General features: G+C 40.9%; 1 protein-coding gene across 3 annotated transcripts; it reads left to right on the top strand.

The window, feature by feature from the left end:
• Positions 1 to 1,686: 1,686 nt before the first annotated feature.
• Positions 1,687 to 5,123, top strand: LOC147443679 (uncharacterized). Of its 3 annotated transcripts, none has more exons than XM_086526489.1 (5): positions 1,687 to 2,051; positions 2,604 to 2,789; positions 2,899 to 2,973; positions 3,748 to 3,888; positions 4,034 to 5,123. In XM_086526489.1, the coding sequence occupies exons 1-5, from the start codon at positions 2,049 to 2,051 to the stop codon at positions 4,511 to 4,513; spliced, it is 885 nt and encodes a 294-aa protein (XP_086382615.1). In that variant the 5' UTR covers positions 1,687 to 2,048; the 3' UTR covers positions 4,514 to 5,123. The 3 variants fall into 3 exon arrangements, with proteins under 3 accessions (XP_086382615.1, XP_086382614.1, XP_086382613.1); XM_086526488.1 differs by lacking the exon at positions 1,687 to 2,051 and adding an exon at positions 2,100 to 2,312; XM_086526487.1 differs by lacking the exon at positions 1,687 to 2,051 and adding an exon at positions 2,338 to 2,525.
• Positions 5,124 to 15,785: the final 10,662 nt, after the last annotated feature.

Raw genomic sequence — 15,785 nt, 5'->3', positions numbered from 1 at the left:
TGGGGCAAGCCCATATAAAAGTCATTCTAAACCTAAAATGGAGTATTCTCTCATTTGTGCAATTGAAGAGTGCTCTTGCTCCATCTCCTTCTTCTTCTTCTTCATCTCTTTGTGTGTGTGTGTGAGAGAGAGAGAGAGAGTGAGAGAGGGAGAGAGAGGGAATGTGTGGGCGATCGAGCATTATGAAGGCACGACGGCGGTGAAGCGGTTGAGCGCGGCACGACTGCAGCTTCTTCTTCTTCGCGGCGAGGAATCCTCCACGAAGCAAGCCTAGAGCGGTGAGTGACACACCATCGCTTTCTTTGAGCTTACTAGTTTAGACTTGTTGTGTGCTTGGAGCCATTTGTGGCTCGCACACGGTGTATCGGCAAGTTCCTTGCATTGACACGTGCGACATAAGCGCACAGCTTCATGGTTGTACATACATAGGCCACTTGAACCACGTTGGCCTTCAAGTGGGAGATTGTTACGGTTCACACCAATTGGTTGGGCACCCATCACAATGACCATACTAACATTATCCATTCTTTGATCATATAGAATAATAAGGAGTAGTGAGGGGTAATCCTCACCCTGAGCTCCACCAACACCATGTGCCCTCATTTCCTTCCTCATCCACACTTGCACTTCGCACGCACACTCACACATTGCCACATTTTGGGCACCCTGATAACCATGTAGGAGGTCTTAATAAAGAAAATGGAAAAGTTGTTTGGAAGCGCTCGAGTGATGCTCACCTTGACTCCTTTGGGTAGCATATTGAATGAATACAGGGAGCTATGGGGCCGATGATGAAGTAGCCTAGCAGCAATCCTTGCTTGTTTTGCTTCCTCCACCTTGCTTGTTCACACAAAACGGAGGCACTAAGTTTTTTTTTAAAGTGCATATTGTTGTGAGCCAATCAGAAGTAACGTGGTGGTGAATCGTAGGGTTCCCTATGAGTGCGGTGAAGTTCAAGCCCTACATCCCGCATTTTCGGCTACACGGCACCTACTTTCGAGGAGTGCTTGCCCGATTTTGGGTGGGTCCGAAAAAGGAGTAGGTTTTTGTTGCCCAATCTCTGCATGCCAACGGGGGCCCTCGTCCTTGCCTCTCTCTCTACTGTCACCTCGTCTAGACTTGAACCCAATCTTAGCTTCAGTTTCGGTATGGCATTAACTATGGAATGTTTGCAGCATACATAAATGATCATCTCTATACATGTAAATTTATATAAATATATATATATATATATATATATATATATATATATATATATATATATATATATATATATATATATATATATATATATATAATATATATAAACTAACATAATGACGGAAGGGGGAGCCCTTTACACTTGTCAAAATCTGCGACGTGAAGGTTAAACTCCAAAATTAAGAGAAGCCCTTGTACACGTGATAAAGAGGGAGAGAGAAAAAGAGAGAGGTTGTCGAACACGCCTCGCTGGCCAATCGTACTAGTATATATCTATATATATATATATATAGAGAGAGAGAGAGAGAGAGAGAGAGAGAGGTGGTGGAAAAGGCAATTCAGAATAGTATAAATTTGGGAATGTGTGAATTTATGCTTTTGCCTAAAAAAGGATCAAAGCCTGGAAAATGGAAAAACGGAGGATCTTGTCATTAAATCCTAGTGAGGAGGGAGGAGGAGTGTAGTAGGGATTTTTGGGTGGTGGAACAACCCACTAAGTTTTCAATTTAGTATACAGAGTTTATGAAGGGGTAGAGGGAGATGAAGAGCCGTCAGATGCGGACGATGGACGGCTGCGATGCCTTCCCTCTCTCTTCACAAATCCGCCTCTTCTTCTTCCGCTTCCCCACTTGCTGCATTTTGGGCAGCTGCGCAGCTCCCTCTCCGCACCGTCACTCTTCCATACACTCACATTCCTCCCATTGCTCTTACACCCACATGTGGGCGCACTCTGATTGCCTAGATTCACACACACGCGCACACACACCCCGACCCCCTTCCCTCTCTGCTGTCTCCTTCATCGCCATAGCTGGCCCTCTGCATATCCACACACTTGAAGAGCTTTCCAAATGGTTTACTTTCTCTCTTTCTTGCTCGTCTCTTCCATTTGAGTCTGATTGATGTGCCCACTTCAACAAGATGTCACAATTATGAAGTTCTTTTGAATGTGTACATTTTGTTCAGAACCATGAATTAAATTTGAAAGTACTTCTAATTATATTCGGAATTTGTCCGATTGCGTTCTTTTAAAAGATGCATGTCATCTATAAACGCAGAAATGACTCAAATTTGGATAATTGAAGTTTCCAAGTGGTGCAGTGATGCGTGCATATGTGAGCTCAGCTCTAATTCTTTTGTGTGTGTTAGTGTGTGTGTGTGTGTGTGTGTGTGAGAGAGAGAGAGAGAGAGAGAGAGAGAGTATACTCCACCATATACTCTTCATTCATGTCCTTAGCTTGCCAATTGATCACATCACATTGGATGCAAGATGTTGAATCGCACAAACAACTATGCTTATGTTCTCCATCATGCATAACCTTGTAGTAGTGGGTGGAATTTGGATCATGGGTAATTCTTGCTTTTTCGGCGACTACTAATTGTTCAATATCGCGTTTAATTCACAGGTTGGATACAACTGCCTGCAGAAGCCCACATGGCTGGATGGCCTCTTGAAAGAGAAGTTCTTCAGCGCTTGCGCGGCACATTCCAATTCCAAGAAGAATGAGAGGAATATATATTGCTTGGGCTGCTCTGTGGCCATTTGTCAGCATTGTCTACCTCACCATCCTCAATCTCATAAGCTTCTCCAGGTAAAGCCTCTTGTACTCAACAGTGTAAGGATTCAACAAATTACATGAAAATTTAAGCTTATGTGTGCCGTATGAGATTCAAAATTCACTATTGCTTTGTTAATTGCAGATCCGTCGGTATGTGTATCACGATGTCATTCGTATGCAGGACATTCAGAAATTGATTGATTGTGCGCTTGTACAGGTGAGATTCATGGACTATGCTTTTGGTATTCACCTGAATTATGCGTTTGCGAGTGATCAAGAGTTACTACCTTGCGGGCATACCTGTATCGATGTGTTTAGAGCTGACATTTGTTGTTAATTGGTTGAATTGTGCTTTGAAAAGCATGTGTGTGTGTGTGTGCGTGTGTGATTAGGAGTTGCTGGCATAGCAATACCAATGTGTCGAGATCGCAATTGTAGTGCAATGTGTTAACTTGATTATGATTCAGAGTTGCTAGCTTTATTTTACCACAAAATTAGGCCAGCAACTCCGAATAACAAAGTCAAAATTTGGGAATGGTGTCAGATCGTATTACGTTCCCCTTTGATAATGGCTCAAGTGTACTTGTGGATGAGTATATAGTTCATGCAATGGTGATATTATTGTGTATATCGGCTGCCAAGTGCATCCAACTTATGAAGGGTTTGCACAGAGGTGTGCTTGGTGCACTCCAAGCATGTTCAAGTTTCTGTTCAGGACATATAATTGCAACAAAGATGTGTGTTCTTTGTCACTCTTTGTATTATTGAAAATTTGTAGAGGATGTAAGAGCCCAGCACGCTTCTGATGATGAACTTTATTAAGTTGACACTGCGCACATTCCAATTGCTACATCTTGTCTGGATGCAATGGTTGACATAGTTAGATGCAGCATGGCATCAACTTGTGCAATTTGTAGTGGAGTTCGTCTGTAACCGTCAGTAGTGTAAATTCTGACCCGACGAGTCTTGCTTTTTAAAATGCTCTCTGCAGCCTTACATCATCAACAGTGCAAAGGTAGTGTTTTTGAACCAGAGGCCTCAGCCTCGGCCACCAAAGGTGCAGGGCAACGTGTGCGAAACATGCGAAAGGAGCTTACAAGATTCATACAAGTACTGCTGCCTTGCATGCAAGGTGAACAAATGAGTTGTCAAGATCTCGATCAATGCACTTCTTTTGTTCGTATGTGTGGATAAAGTCCTGAGTCGATGTGTTGTTTGGCATATATTTCTCGATGCTGGGCCAGTCATGATTGATGATTGTCTCTATGGCAATGCAGGTGGAAGCTGCGATAAATCGAAGCAGTGACCTGCCTCGGTTGCTACGCCCTGGCTATTCGTCGCAAATTGTGGACCTGAATGCAAGCAGCAGTAGCAGCTTGGCATCTCCGTCTGAAAGTGTGTCTGGCACTACCAAAGGGGATACTTGTACTGTAGAGGATGATGAGGAGCAAGAGCAACTCTCACCGAATTCTATCTTCGGGGGTCCTAATCTCAACTCTCCAACTTCTTCAAGCTCTATCGCCACTGAAAGCAGCTCTTGGGATTCCAGGGCCATCAAATTGCACACAAGCAAGCATAACACTAACGCCAATACTTTGTCCCGCAATATTTGCGTGTTTTCTTCCTGCAAAGAGCAATCTCTGAAGCAATGCAACAAGATCTCACTCATGTGTGCATCCCAGGAAGCGACGTTCGGCACCTTGCTCCCATGTTTGAAGAGGCGAAAGGGAATACCAAGAAGGTCACCTATCTTCTAGAATTTTGGACACTCTGTGCCAGTGCCATGGTTTACTCCTCTCCAACACACATGCAGAGACGACGATAAAAGAAGTCATGAAGCATGCAGAAGATGAGCCTCAAGCTATGGCAATGTTCACAGCCTTTAAGCTGGCCTCTTGGGTCCTTCTGGATAGAGAGAGGGGTGGATTATGGTCATGTATGCAAGGCTTCAAATCCACCCACTCTTGATGCCAAATTTTGCAGCCCTCCAGGAATTGCAAAAAAGCAACTCCTTCACTTTAGTTTTCCTATTCATTTGTAGAGCTTGTGTGACTATATTTATATTTATATACTTATAAATACCCCCCCTAATTACTACCTAGCCCAGAAGCTATAGTTGGATCTGCCCTGCCTCTAATGCTACTGCCCCTCTAGTAGAGTACTTATTATTGGAACCAAGTGATGTACAGATAGTGTGTGTCAGCCGCCCCGTTACGGCTTCTAAGACTACTTATTATGACTGCCCACACATTCCCTTACTTTTGAGCTAGATCTCAGTTGCTTGATGGTAGTACCTTTCAAGCTATGTGACTTTTGCCTAAACAGGCAAAGTTTAGTTATGCAATGCAATGCTTGTAGAGGCAAATACTTCCCTTTTGAATCCTCAAGCATAGCCATGTGGATTGGGTGTTTCGTCTTGGTTGTGTTGTTTTTAATGGTACGAGTGTGTGACCGGTTTCGGACGGTGAGAGAGGGAGAGAGAGGGAGTGGAGCTCCTAGCCATATTTTGGTGGCTCACCATTGTTTAGTATATAGAGAAATGGTAGAATAGTAGCATTTCATGTGCATCACAACGCATTGTGATCGGCTCCACATGGGAACCAACAATAGCACTACCAGTAATGCATGGCCTAGCAACATCTGCAAGCATTGGTTTACTAGTTTCATTGGTGAGAGAGGAATCTTGCTTTTCTGCTCGCTCTGAGATGTGGGCCTCCACACACAAGAAGTTTTGGACAAATTCTCACAATAATTCCCACATTGTGACTTACCTCAACATCATGAGCTTCTGCGAGGGAGGCACCGCATACCTAGCTAGGTACGATTGCCCACCGGGCCGGCGGTCCCTTGCCCCCAATCGTACCTAGCTAGGTACGTGGTGCCTCCTGAGCAGAAGTTCATGATGTTATGCATTGTATGAAAAACACTGGAAAAGACTCCATTTTCCTACAGGAGAAAATTTCTTAATCTTCTTGTGACGTCCCTCTCAACTCATAGAACTTTTGTGTGATTGGTGGGATGAAATTGTTCTTATCATATTCATTTCTGTAGTCTCTCAATAGAATGGGATTTTGTGAAAAAGTGGATCACATTGCTTGCCTTGCAAGGGTGTCGTGGATTATATATTTTGACGGAGTTATGAGCCATTTGAAGCGAAGGAATGACCTAATGCCCTTGAGTATAGTATTGAGCCTTGCTAGATATATAGGTATATCACTCAGAACGTTTGATTGGTCCCCTTTGCTCATTTGGAAACTCTTGATGGAAGACTATGAACATGATTTTCTACTTGAATAGCCATTTGGCCTTACTCAAATATTCAGTATGGTTACATGTCACCAAGTGGGATTCGTCGAAGCTTTCTTGAACAGTCTTAAGAGAATTGAACAAATCATGATGAGATGTAAGGTGCTTAGTTGCATGATTGTCAAAGTACCAATCCACAAATTCTACAATACATGCATCATGAACATATTGGTCATATTGAAATTGCATACTAAAAGCCCATTCTGCCCACCTATGTTTCTTGAGCAAGCATTCAGAAACAATTCTATGAAACCATGGAAAGTTGGAACTAGATGAGGCAAGAATGTAGTTCATGATGATGTCTGCAATTTGGAAAGTTGGAACTAGATGAGGCAAGAATGTAGTTCATGATGATGTCTGCAATTTGGAAAGTGTGGAGATGGCATTATTAGTGTTAAAATTATGTTTAGCTCAACTAAGTTGAGCTCCATAAAAAATTTGCAAAGTAAACTTGGACATGGTCATATAAAAAAATTTCGAGTGAACTTTTGCTAAAGAAATCATCCCGGTGATTTGCATCACAACTTTTGTGTACCCACCACTCGGGAGCTATTGATCCCACTGTCATCGCTTTAGTAAATAGGATGTGTCCTACGAATATTTTTTTAAATGAAAACAGGAAATGTTAAATTAGAAAAGAAGACATTACTATTGTGTAAATATGACCTTTGGCATGTGCACCAACATATGGTGTGTACCTTTCTTAATCTAATCGCTAGCATGTGTGTGCAGCTTGTTATGTGACTTCCATGTGATGTGTATGAGGTATATTAGCATCCAAATGAGTTGTACATGAGTCCAAACCACCTCTGTAGCTTCATTAGTAGTTCTCACATTTGTAGGGGTGATTTGGGGTGCCTCTGGGTGCCTTATAAAGCTAAATTCATTAGTACTACTACATTGTACTTCGCTAGCTACTTCTACTTAAGTAGTCCATTTTGTACACACTTATAGTGTGAATTTATGGTCAATAATTCATTTTACTTTTAGTTTGATACATTTTGTGTATTGTGCCATTGATCATTGCTTAATTATCATTATGGATGCTCTACTTATTAACCCACCCAACTAGTATTAGCACCATGAGAAGTCGTTAACTTCTTATGCTTGTAGGATTCTAATTATTGGTTTTTCCCATTTGTCGAGTACTTATGTGTGGGCAAGCTCTTGAAAGATTCAAGTAAGCCACTACCCTGCATGGCTAATGAATGCATTACCTAATAGGTGCATTTACATGCTTTCATTTGCCAGTAAGCTTCATTGATTAATCCCTCAATTAATTCCCAACCACATCACTTTGGAATCATCAATTGAAGGTTTAATTGCTTGATTGCATCAGATTAAGCTTTCGTCAAATACAGTTAGCACTATTTCCCCCTTAATTGCATCTCCAATTAGTTTCTTCAATATCATCATCTCCTTGCATTGCTCACATCATCTCAACGACCTCCTCATAAGTTTTCCATAGAGCCCCTAAGCTCACCATTTGAGTCCCAATATCCCAAGCAATTGGCCCCTGATCTCTTAAGGTGTGTGTGTGGGTGTGTGATCTTGGGGAGAAAAAGCATAAAGGGATTATCTTCCACTCCCACCACAAGGGAGCCACACAGACAAGTTGCTCTAGCTCACTATATTAAGGCACTGACCTGAAGGTCGTGGGCTTAAATCTTATGGACCGTTTGGGAGCATTGGCGAACTCTATCCAAAGTGAAATCAAATTGGAAACCGTGTTTCGGGTCCGCAGGCGAGCCACCACACACAAAGTCTTTTTGAGGTGTAATCGGATGCAAAACAAGGCGCTCATTTACATTACATAGGCCCTTTCGGGTATGTAGGAGCAAATTCATGCACCGACGGCATTTTCCAAGGCCTCAAGGCCCTACCTCCTTCAAAGAGGGCCTTCCCATTTTCAAGCTTGCCTTGCCAACCCTCCACAAGGGGTATTCCCATGGCCACCAAGGATTCCAAACCTAGCATGCTTGCTTGATATGCACTCTGCATGTGATTGACTAGGCTTGAGGGGGTCCAATAAGCTTCCACCACCAAGAGCTAGAAGAGGGGGTCGACAAAATCAAGGAGGGGACTAGCTTGGGGGATATACTCTCCCACACACACACACACACACACACACACACACACTCATTGTGTGAAGTGAAAAGTGCAAGAGCTCCATCTCCTTCTTTAAGCTTGTTGAGAAGTTGAGAGCTTACACCACCACTCTTTACTATGGAATGCAAATCCAACCAAGAGCCATGCTTCAATGCTTAAGCTTGCCATCTTTTTCATCTTCATTACTATGCTATTATACTATGCTTCTTCTTTCTCTTCCCTACCCTCATTCCCCGCTAGCTCTCTCTACCTTTGAAGGTGTTTGAGGCCTTGGGACTGAGGCCGGGGATGGTTAATTCTTTTACAAAGATTATGTTATGCTCGTGATGCATGAAGGTTCCATTTTCATTGCATCACCTAGGTCACAAGGAACACAAAGATTGTATTTTACCAAGTCTCTCTTGATGGGAGAATCTATAATACAAAAGCCTATTGGAGGGGGGACCGGCTCCACATAAATCGGGTCCTCTACTGTTGTCAAGTTCTCTAAATCTCTCTCTCTCTCTCTCTCTCTCTCTCTCTCTCTCTCTCTCTCTCTCTCTCTCTCGCAAAAGTATTGTTCATGCCAAGTTAATCAAGTATTATGGTTATGTTGCTACCGCTAATTAAGTTCACCCTCTATGTTCTCAAAATAGTCTCATGAAAATGCTCATTCTAATTCTCTTAATTCCGCTATCCTCAAAGTTCATAGGACATTTCCATCACATTGGTATCAGAGCTATTGGTTTCTCTTTTCTTGCGTAAGAAGAGAGGTCCTTGAGTTGTCTATGAAAGGTTGGACCTGCTCATTGCAATAGGGTAAGTGGGACATGGATCTATTATGTTGGTTGAGAAGGACTTAGTTCGAGGTACACCGTTGGGAACTATAGTCTTAATAATGGAGTCTCTCGAGGCTTGCCTTTGGCTTAACCATTATTGAGCTACGAGCAAGCTCAATAGGAACCATAATCAACCAAGCAATGTTAGACCCTCTCCAAGAAGGTTATATCCATCTCTCAACAAAGGCAAAAGGCTGCTGCTGAAAGCACAGAAGGGCCTTAGCATTCAAAGAAAATGATTGGGTCTTACTTAAGTTTTGCAAGGCTAGATTGAGGCAAACGATGGGCAAAAATCCTACGGGCCATCAAAAGTATTATGCTAAACTACCAAAAAGATACTATGTCCTTTTCAAATCTTGAAGCCAATCAATGACATGGCTTATCAACTCAAGTTTCCTACCATTGGCTCATACACAATGCTTTTCATGTGAGCTTACTTGAGCCCTACAACGGAGAGCCACCAAGAGAACCAATTATTGAAGACCCTCCAGAAATCAAAGACCAAGAAGAGGTGCTACAATCCAAAGCTATCCTTCGGCATAAAGACAAGGTACTATGACATGGTAAGATTATCAGATGGCATCTTATTAAGTTCAAAAATTATCCTTCTGAAGATGCGAGAAGGATGCAAGGTATAAAGCTTAAGGATAGTATGAACCTTGTCAATGCTTACAATGCTACATTAGAGTAAGCAAATGTACATGTTTCTTTTAAATGATCAATGTTTTTATCTCATAAGACTAATTCTCTTTTTATTGTGCACAACTTTAAATAGTATGCATGCTTAGAATCATGTGATGACGACGTTTCTCAAACACCAAGTAGAATTTGTCACTCTACTTTGGGAGAATAAAATGGACTAAAGAGCAGACATGCATGCGGCAGCTACGTCTCCCAAGCACCAGATGGATTAATCATTCATCTTGGAATGATGTCGTAGGGTAAAAAGGGATACTCTACCCGCTAAGAAACATAGACTAATGACCAAGACTTTATCTCTTCTACATAGTCGAGGACGACTATGATATCAAGAGAGAGGTAATGTCATAAAATCTAATATCTAACCAACCCAAATGATTTTGTCATATTAAACTGATCATTTAATGTGGGAGAATAAATGGGAATAAGGGTTACAATAAACTTGTGCTTATGGATCTATCTCAACACAGGGCAAAGGTTAAAGGGGTCCAAATGAGAGAGGGTTAGCTTCATTAAAGACCTCCAAAGACCTTAGGGTTAGCTTCATTAAAGACCTCCAAAGGTTAGTGTTAAAAGTCCTTTTACCTTAGGCAAGCTAGAGTTGTGTTTCAGGTGGGAATCCGGCCCAAGCTTGAGGTGCTTGTCGTGCTTGCTGACTAAGGTGCTCGATGTGCTCAATGACTAAGATGCTAAGGTGCTCCATGACTAAGGTTCTTGAGGATCTTGATGAGTTCCAAAATTCAAACATGATCCCTACTCAAGGGGGGTGAGCCCTCATTGTAGGAGCATGAGAGAGAACACACACACCCTCACACAAGGAAAGCTTGGTTTAAAGAAGTAACAAGGACACTTGTCAAGTTCCTCTTCATGTTTCCCTCATGGTGTGCCTAAAGCATATTGGTTGGCTTCTCAAGGGGTCCAATGATAATTTAGATAATTTAATTAATTGTGTATGCATTTATCAAGTCCTCTCTCTCAAAGGGAAAAGGGGGACACTTGTCCCAAGGCTAGCATATGCTTGCTTGATATGCACTGTGCATGTGATTGGCTAGGCTTGAAGGGGTCCAATGAGCTTCCACCGTGATCTAGAAGAGGGGGTCAACCAAAGCAAGGAGGGGGCTAGCTTGGGGGGTATACTCTCCCCCCCACACACACACACTCCCGCTCTCTCTCTCATTGTGTGAAGTGCAAATTGCAAGAGCTCCATATCCTTCTCCAAGCTTGTTGAGAAGTTGAGAGCTTACACCAACACTCTTGGCTATGGAATGAAAATTCAACCAAGAGCCATGCTTCAATGCTGAAGCTTGCCATTTTCTTCATCTTCATTACTATGCTATTATACTATGCTAAGCAAGAAGAGTGATGATAAGTGAGGAACTATGTCTTTCTCCTATCAATGCTTCTTCTTCCTCTTCCCTACCCTCATTCCCCACTAGCTCTTCACCTTTGAAGGTGTTTGAGGCCTTGGGACTGAGGCCAGGGATGGTTAATGCTTTTACAAAGATTATATTATGCTCATGATGCATGAATCTTTCCATCTTCATTGCATCACTTAGGTCACAAAGGAACACAAAGATTGTATTGTACTAAGTCTCTCTTGATGGGAGAATCTATTCTATAATACAAAATCCTATCGGAGGGGGGATCGTCTCCACATAAATTCGGTCCTCAACTATTGTCAAGTTCTCTAACTCTCTCTCTCTCTCTTGCAAAATTATTGTTCATGCCAAGTTAATTAAGTACTATGGTTATGTTGCTACCGCTAGTTAAGTTCACCCTCTATGTTATCAAAGTAGTCTCATGAAAACGCTCACTCTAATTCTCTTAATTCCATTATTCTCAAAGTTCATAGGTCATTTCCATTACATGATATCTTCTTGGAGCCTTCATGGTAGCATTAGGCTTGCACCAGGCTTCTTTTGCACCCAACATTGAGTAATGTTGTCGATATTGCATTTAGTGGCGTGCATCCAAGCTCGACTGAAGATGGAAATGTTAGAGCATTGAGAAGGTGGTGCCACATGAAGAAGAGCAAAGGTTTTGAATTGCTACATGATGAGCTCAAGTGTGATTGTGCCATGGTGTGATAGGTGTGTTTGAAAAAGTTTGAAGGGTTATGGAAGTAGTCCTATTAAGTGGTACATTGAGCAATTAATAGGCTTCATAGAAAAGAATGTTGGTGTCTACTCCAGATTCTAGCACTGCAGTAATTTGGATAGATGGATTGTAGCCTTGCGAGCTCACTTGACAGCCTCTTCCTATGCTCTTTTTTTTCAGCAGGGCTTTACACTCCTATTTGTTTTTACTTGCATGCATTTGCAAAAGCATTTCTTTGGTTAATGAATAATCATTATACCTCTTAACACATGCTCCATTGATGAAGGCCTTCATGAGTGTAGCATCTAATGTAGCTAGACATATTGTGCCCCATTGGTGATGTCTAGACCTAGACCTCTCATAGTGAGCTTGCGGTTTTTTTTCATGACGGTGTAAAAGAAGAACTAAGTTTCCTTTTCTAGACTTAAGATCTTAATTTTTTGTTGAAACACCTTTCCATTGCGTAAAAGATCACGGATAGCCTCGAGTCTAGTTTCATCAAGTTTCTTGAGCTCGGCTAGCCAGCTACAGAAAGCATGGTCAGTCTATTCCAATGGAAATCTAGCTCTCAAGGGTGGGAGGGGGAATTTGATTATAAATACCATGGTAAGCCCAGAGACTAATTCAAATGGAATTGTCCCTATATAAGTTTTGTATGCAATCCAATAGGCCGATAAGATGCTTGGAACTTTGTCACTCAGGTTTTTTTGTCCCCATCTATTGTCTTTGTGAGTATTGTGCACATCACTTTTTTAGTGATTTTGCTTGCCCATGGCATTGAGCATGGTAAGATGATGAACGGTTATGCATCGTGAGGAAGAAACTTAATTACCTCATTAAGGAAGTGAAAACCCCAATCTCTAAAAATATTGATTGGTAGACCAAAAGTGCACAAATATGTTTTGATATGAGAATATTGATGTGGCCTATGCATCCACCTTTGTGCCAGGCATCGCTTTCTTCCATTTCATAAGGAGTTCATAAGGTAATCCATGGTGATAATTATCTATTGCTTTTTAGTGTTTTGGGCTAGAGGACATGCTCCAAAAAAATCAATAGCCTATTTTGTGAAGGGATGAGTCCTAATGATATTAGTGGTTGTAGTTGGCATGGACACCCTTTGGAAATCATCACATCTAGCTACATATGCATTGGAATCCATGTGTAGAGTAGGCCACCATAAATTTGATTTCAAAATCAACTTGGTGGTCACCTCAGCTAAGAAATGACTCGCTCCTACAGTGGGTATTTTCTAAGACTTCTAGATAGCACTTTTCAGGAACACATAATCTAAGGTTGAATTGGGTCCGATGCAGTAAAGCTAGTCCCCAATATGTGATGTCCCTCCAACTCAATGATGGCATTGTGTTTTTTATCTTTTGAATGATTTGTGCTAAGTATACTATCCTTAAGGTATGGATAGATGTGCATGTGTTGAATAAATACGACTGCATCTTGCTTCATAGTTGGCCACCATAATCTACAATCAAATTTGTCCTTTTGTGAAAAAATTTTATTAGTGCAATTTTTTGTAGAACATGTCTCTTATAGTCCTCTTTGGGTTGTGCTATATAGTAGTGTTAATCCTACTTCATTTTTCCTCTTTCGGGGTAGTTTCTACTTTGAGCATAGTCACTCACCATGGCTGAAACCCTCACGCTATCAAATTTGATGATTATGTACATTGTTATTACATGATTCACTTTCAAGAAAAAACAAGGCTAAACAGTGTGCAGTTGAATAGGCTTTTGTTTCTACTCAAAGAGGAGGTAGTAATAGCAATCTCGGGGGTCCACTTAATAATCATGTGACTATCACCTAAGTGCAGCATAAGGGGTTACTAAATTTTATTTTTTCTCGCATTTTCACATATAAAAGGGTACCATAAAATAGAATTGGGAAAAAAATTTACAGATTGAATAGGAAAAGGGTGTATTTTATTTGTCAAAATTCACAGATAAGGAGTTTTAAAAATAGTCCTTGAATGCACGTGGTATACACAACTTACACATAGTGACCCCCCCAAGATAGCAAGCATCCACTTCTCGTGGTTCTTCTGCGAGTAGCACATCACACCTGTCTCTAGTGCTTTCTGCGAGTAGCACATCACACCTGTGTCTAGTGCTTCTATTGGCAGCAACTCGTCTAGGAATTCTAGTGAAAAAAGAAAGAAGAAGATGTGTTGCCATTATTGCAAGGCTAATGATCACTTGATGAAGCAATGTCCTAAGTTGAAGGCAAAAGAAGCCAAAAAGAAAGAGGCTAGATTTAGTATCGGTGCAGCTATTGTAGAATCTTCTATAAATGGAGATTGCGATGTTGATGTAGATGTAGAGTGGAAATTTAGTGCATAGTGTACTTATGATCTTGTTGTCCATGATGCATGTATGCAAATTTCTACACGGTCACATGTTTGGTTCTTTGATAGTGGTGCTACAAAGCACATTAGTTCGCATTGTGACTTGTTTGCCTCTCTTGAGGCTATGTTGCATGGGAATATGGTCACTTGTGCCAACAATGCCTCTTATCCGGTCAAAGGAGTTGGCATTGACTACTATAAATGGCAGTTCTTTTACACTTGTTGATCTGCACTTGCAAGAATTGATATTCTTGTCAAATTTGTGGATGATAGATGTACAATTCATGATCTCACTTTTGGTGATGAAATTGTTGCATCTATCATGTTGTGTCATGGGGTGTATAAGCTCACTTTGTATGACAAGTGTGCACAGAATTTTGCATTTCTAGTTTATGTGATGACGAGAGCCTCTTTCTTTTGATGGAAGCACAAAATTCAAAAAATTAGATGGTTTCAATGTAATTATAATTTGATGCACTTCTTGAAGACCTGGGAAAAAGACTTTATGCGATTTGCCTCCTGGGAAAAAGACCAGGGGTACAACGTGGGCTTACAAGTTGAAACGTAAACCAAATGGTGAGATTGATTTGCTACAAGGCCAGACTTGTTGCAAAAGATTATGCAAATCAAAAATGCATTGACTATGAAGATACTTTTGCTCCCACTTGTCATATGACAATTTTTCATTTTCTATGTGCATTGGTAGCTTAGTTTGGGTGGAATGTACATCAATCAGACATTGTTACTGCTACTTTAATGGTGATATGTTTGAGGAAGTATATGTAACGCAGCCTCAAAGTTGTCAAGGTGGTATATTTGAGGAATTATACATAATGCAGCCTTAGAGTTTTGTCAAGGAAGGATAAGAAAAGAAAGTGTGCAAATGTAAGAGAAAGCTTTATATGGGTTGAAGCAGTATTCTCGTGCTTGGTATGAGAAAGCTGACACTCATTTGGTTAACTGAGGCAAGCACTTTGTATGTAAAATGTGAGGGTGGTGTATATCTCATTGTCATTTTGTATGTAGATAATTTGTTGATTATTGGTCTGAATGAGACACACGTTGTTAAAATCAAGGTTGGATTGAATGCTACTTTCAAGATGAAATAATCTGTGCTTTTGCATCATTACTTGGGTATACAGTTTAAATAGCGTGGGATGTATTACTTTGTGTGAAGCAAGATACATAGGGACATTACTATGTACGTTTGGACTTGAGGACTGCAAACCTAGTGCTACTCCAATGAAAACAGGTTTGCAATTGAGTCTTCATGATACTGGAGATCTTGTAGATGTTACTCTTTATTAGGATGATATTGGATGCCTTATTTATGTATAAAATATGATTCAGTTTGCAGTCTCACATGTCATTAGATTTATGCATAGCCCAGGGTCTAAGCATTGATAGGTTGTTAATGGGATCTTTTGCTACTTGACTGGCACTTTACATTTTGGATTGATTAATCCCAAGGGGGGATCATCGCCTCCAGATCTTGGGGGGATCGTTATGATAAAAAATCCCTATCACGTGGATTCAACATTAGGGATTAATTTATTCTATATTTTCTCACATTTTCAAATATAGAACAATGTTGAAAAAATGGTCTTGGAAAAAAATTTATAGTTTGAATAGGAAAAGGGT

This window comes from Adiantum capillus-veneris, chromosome 13 (genome assembly GCF_014529385.1).
Source record: "Adiantum capillus-veneris isolate H3 chromosome 13, ASM1452938v2, whole genome shotgun sequence".
NCBI classification, from domain to species: Eukaryota; Viridiplantae; Streptophyta; class Polypodiopsida; order Polypodiales; family Pteridaceae; genus Adiantum; species Adiantum capillus-veneris.
This window is presented reverse-complemented; position numbering and strand designations above follow the sequence as displayed.

Coding starts and splice junctions, on each gene's coding strand:
- LOC147443679 (XM_086526487.1), top strand. CDS start 2,490: ATGCTTATGTTCTCCATCATGCATAACCTTGTAGTA. Junction 2,526..2,603: donor TCATGCATAACCTTGTAGTA/GTGGGTGGAATT, acceptor TTTAATTCACAG/GTTGGATACAACTGCCTGCA. Junction 3,889..4,033: donor ACTGCTGCCTTGCATGCAAG/GTGAACAAATGA, acceptor ATGGCAATGCAG/GTGGAAGCTGCGATAAATCG.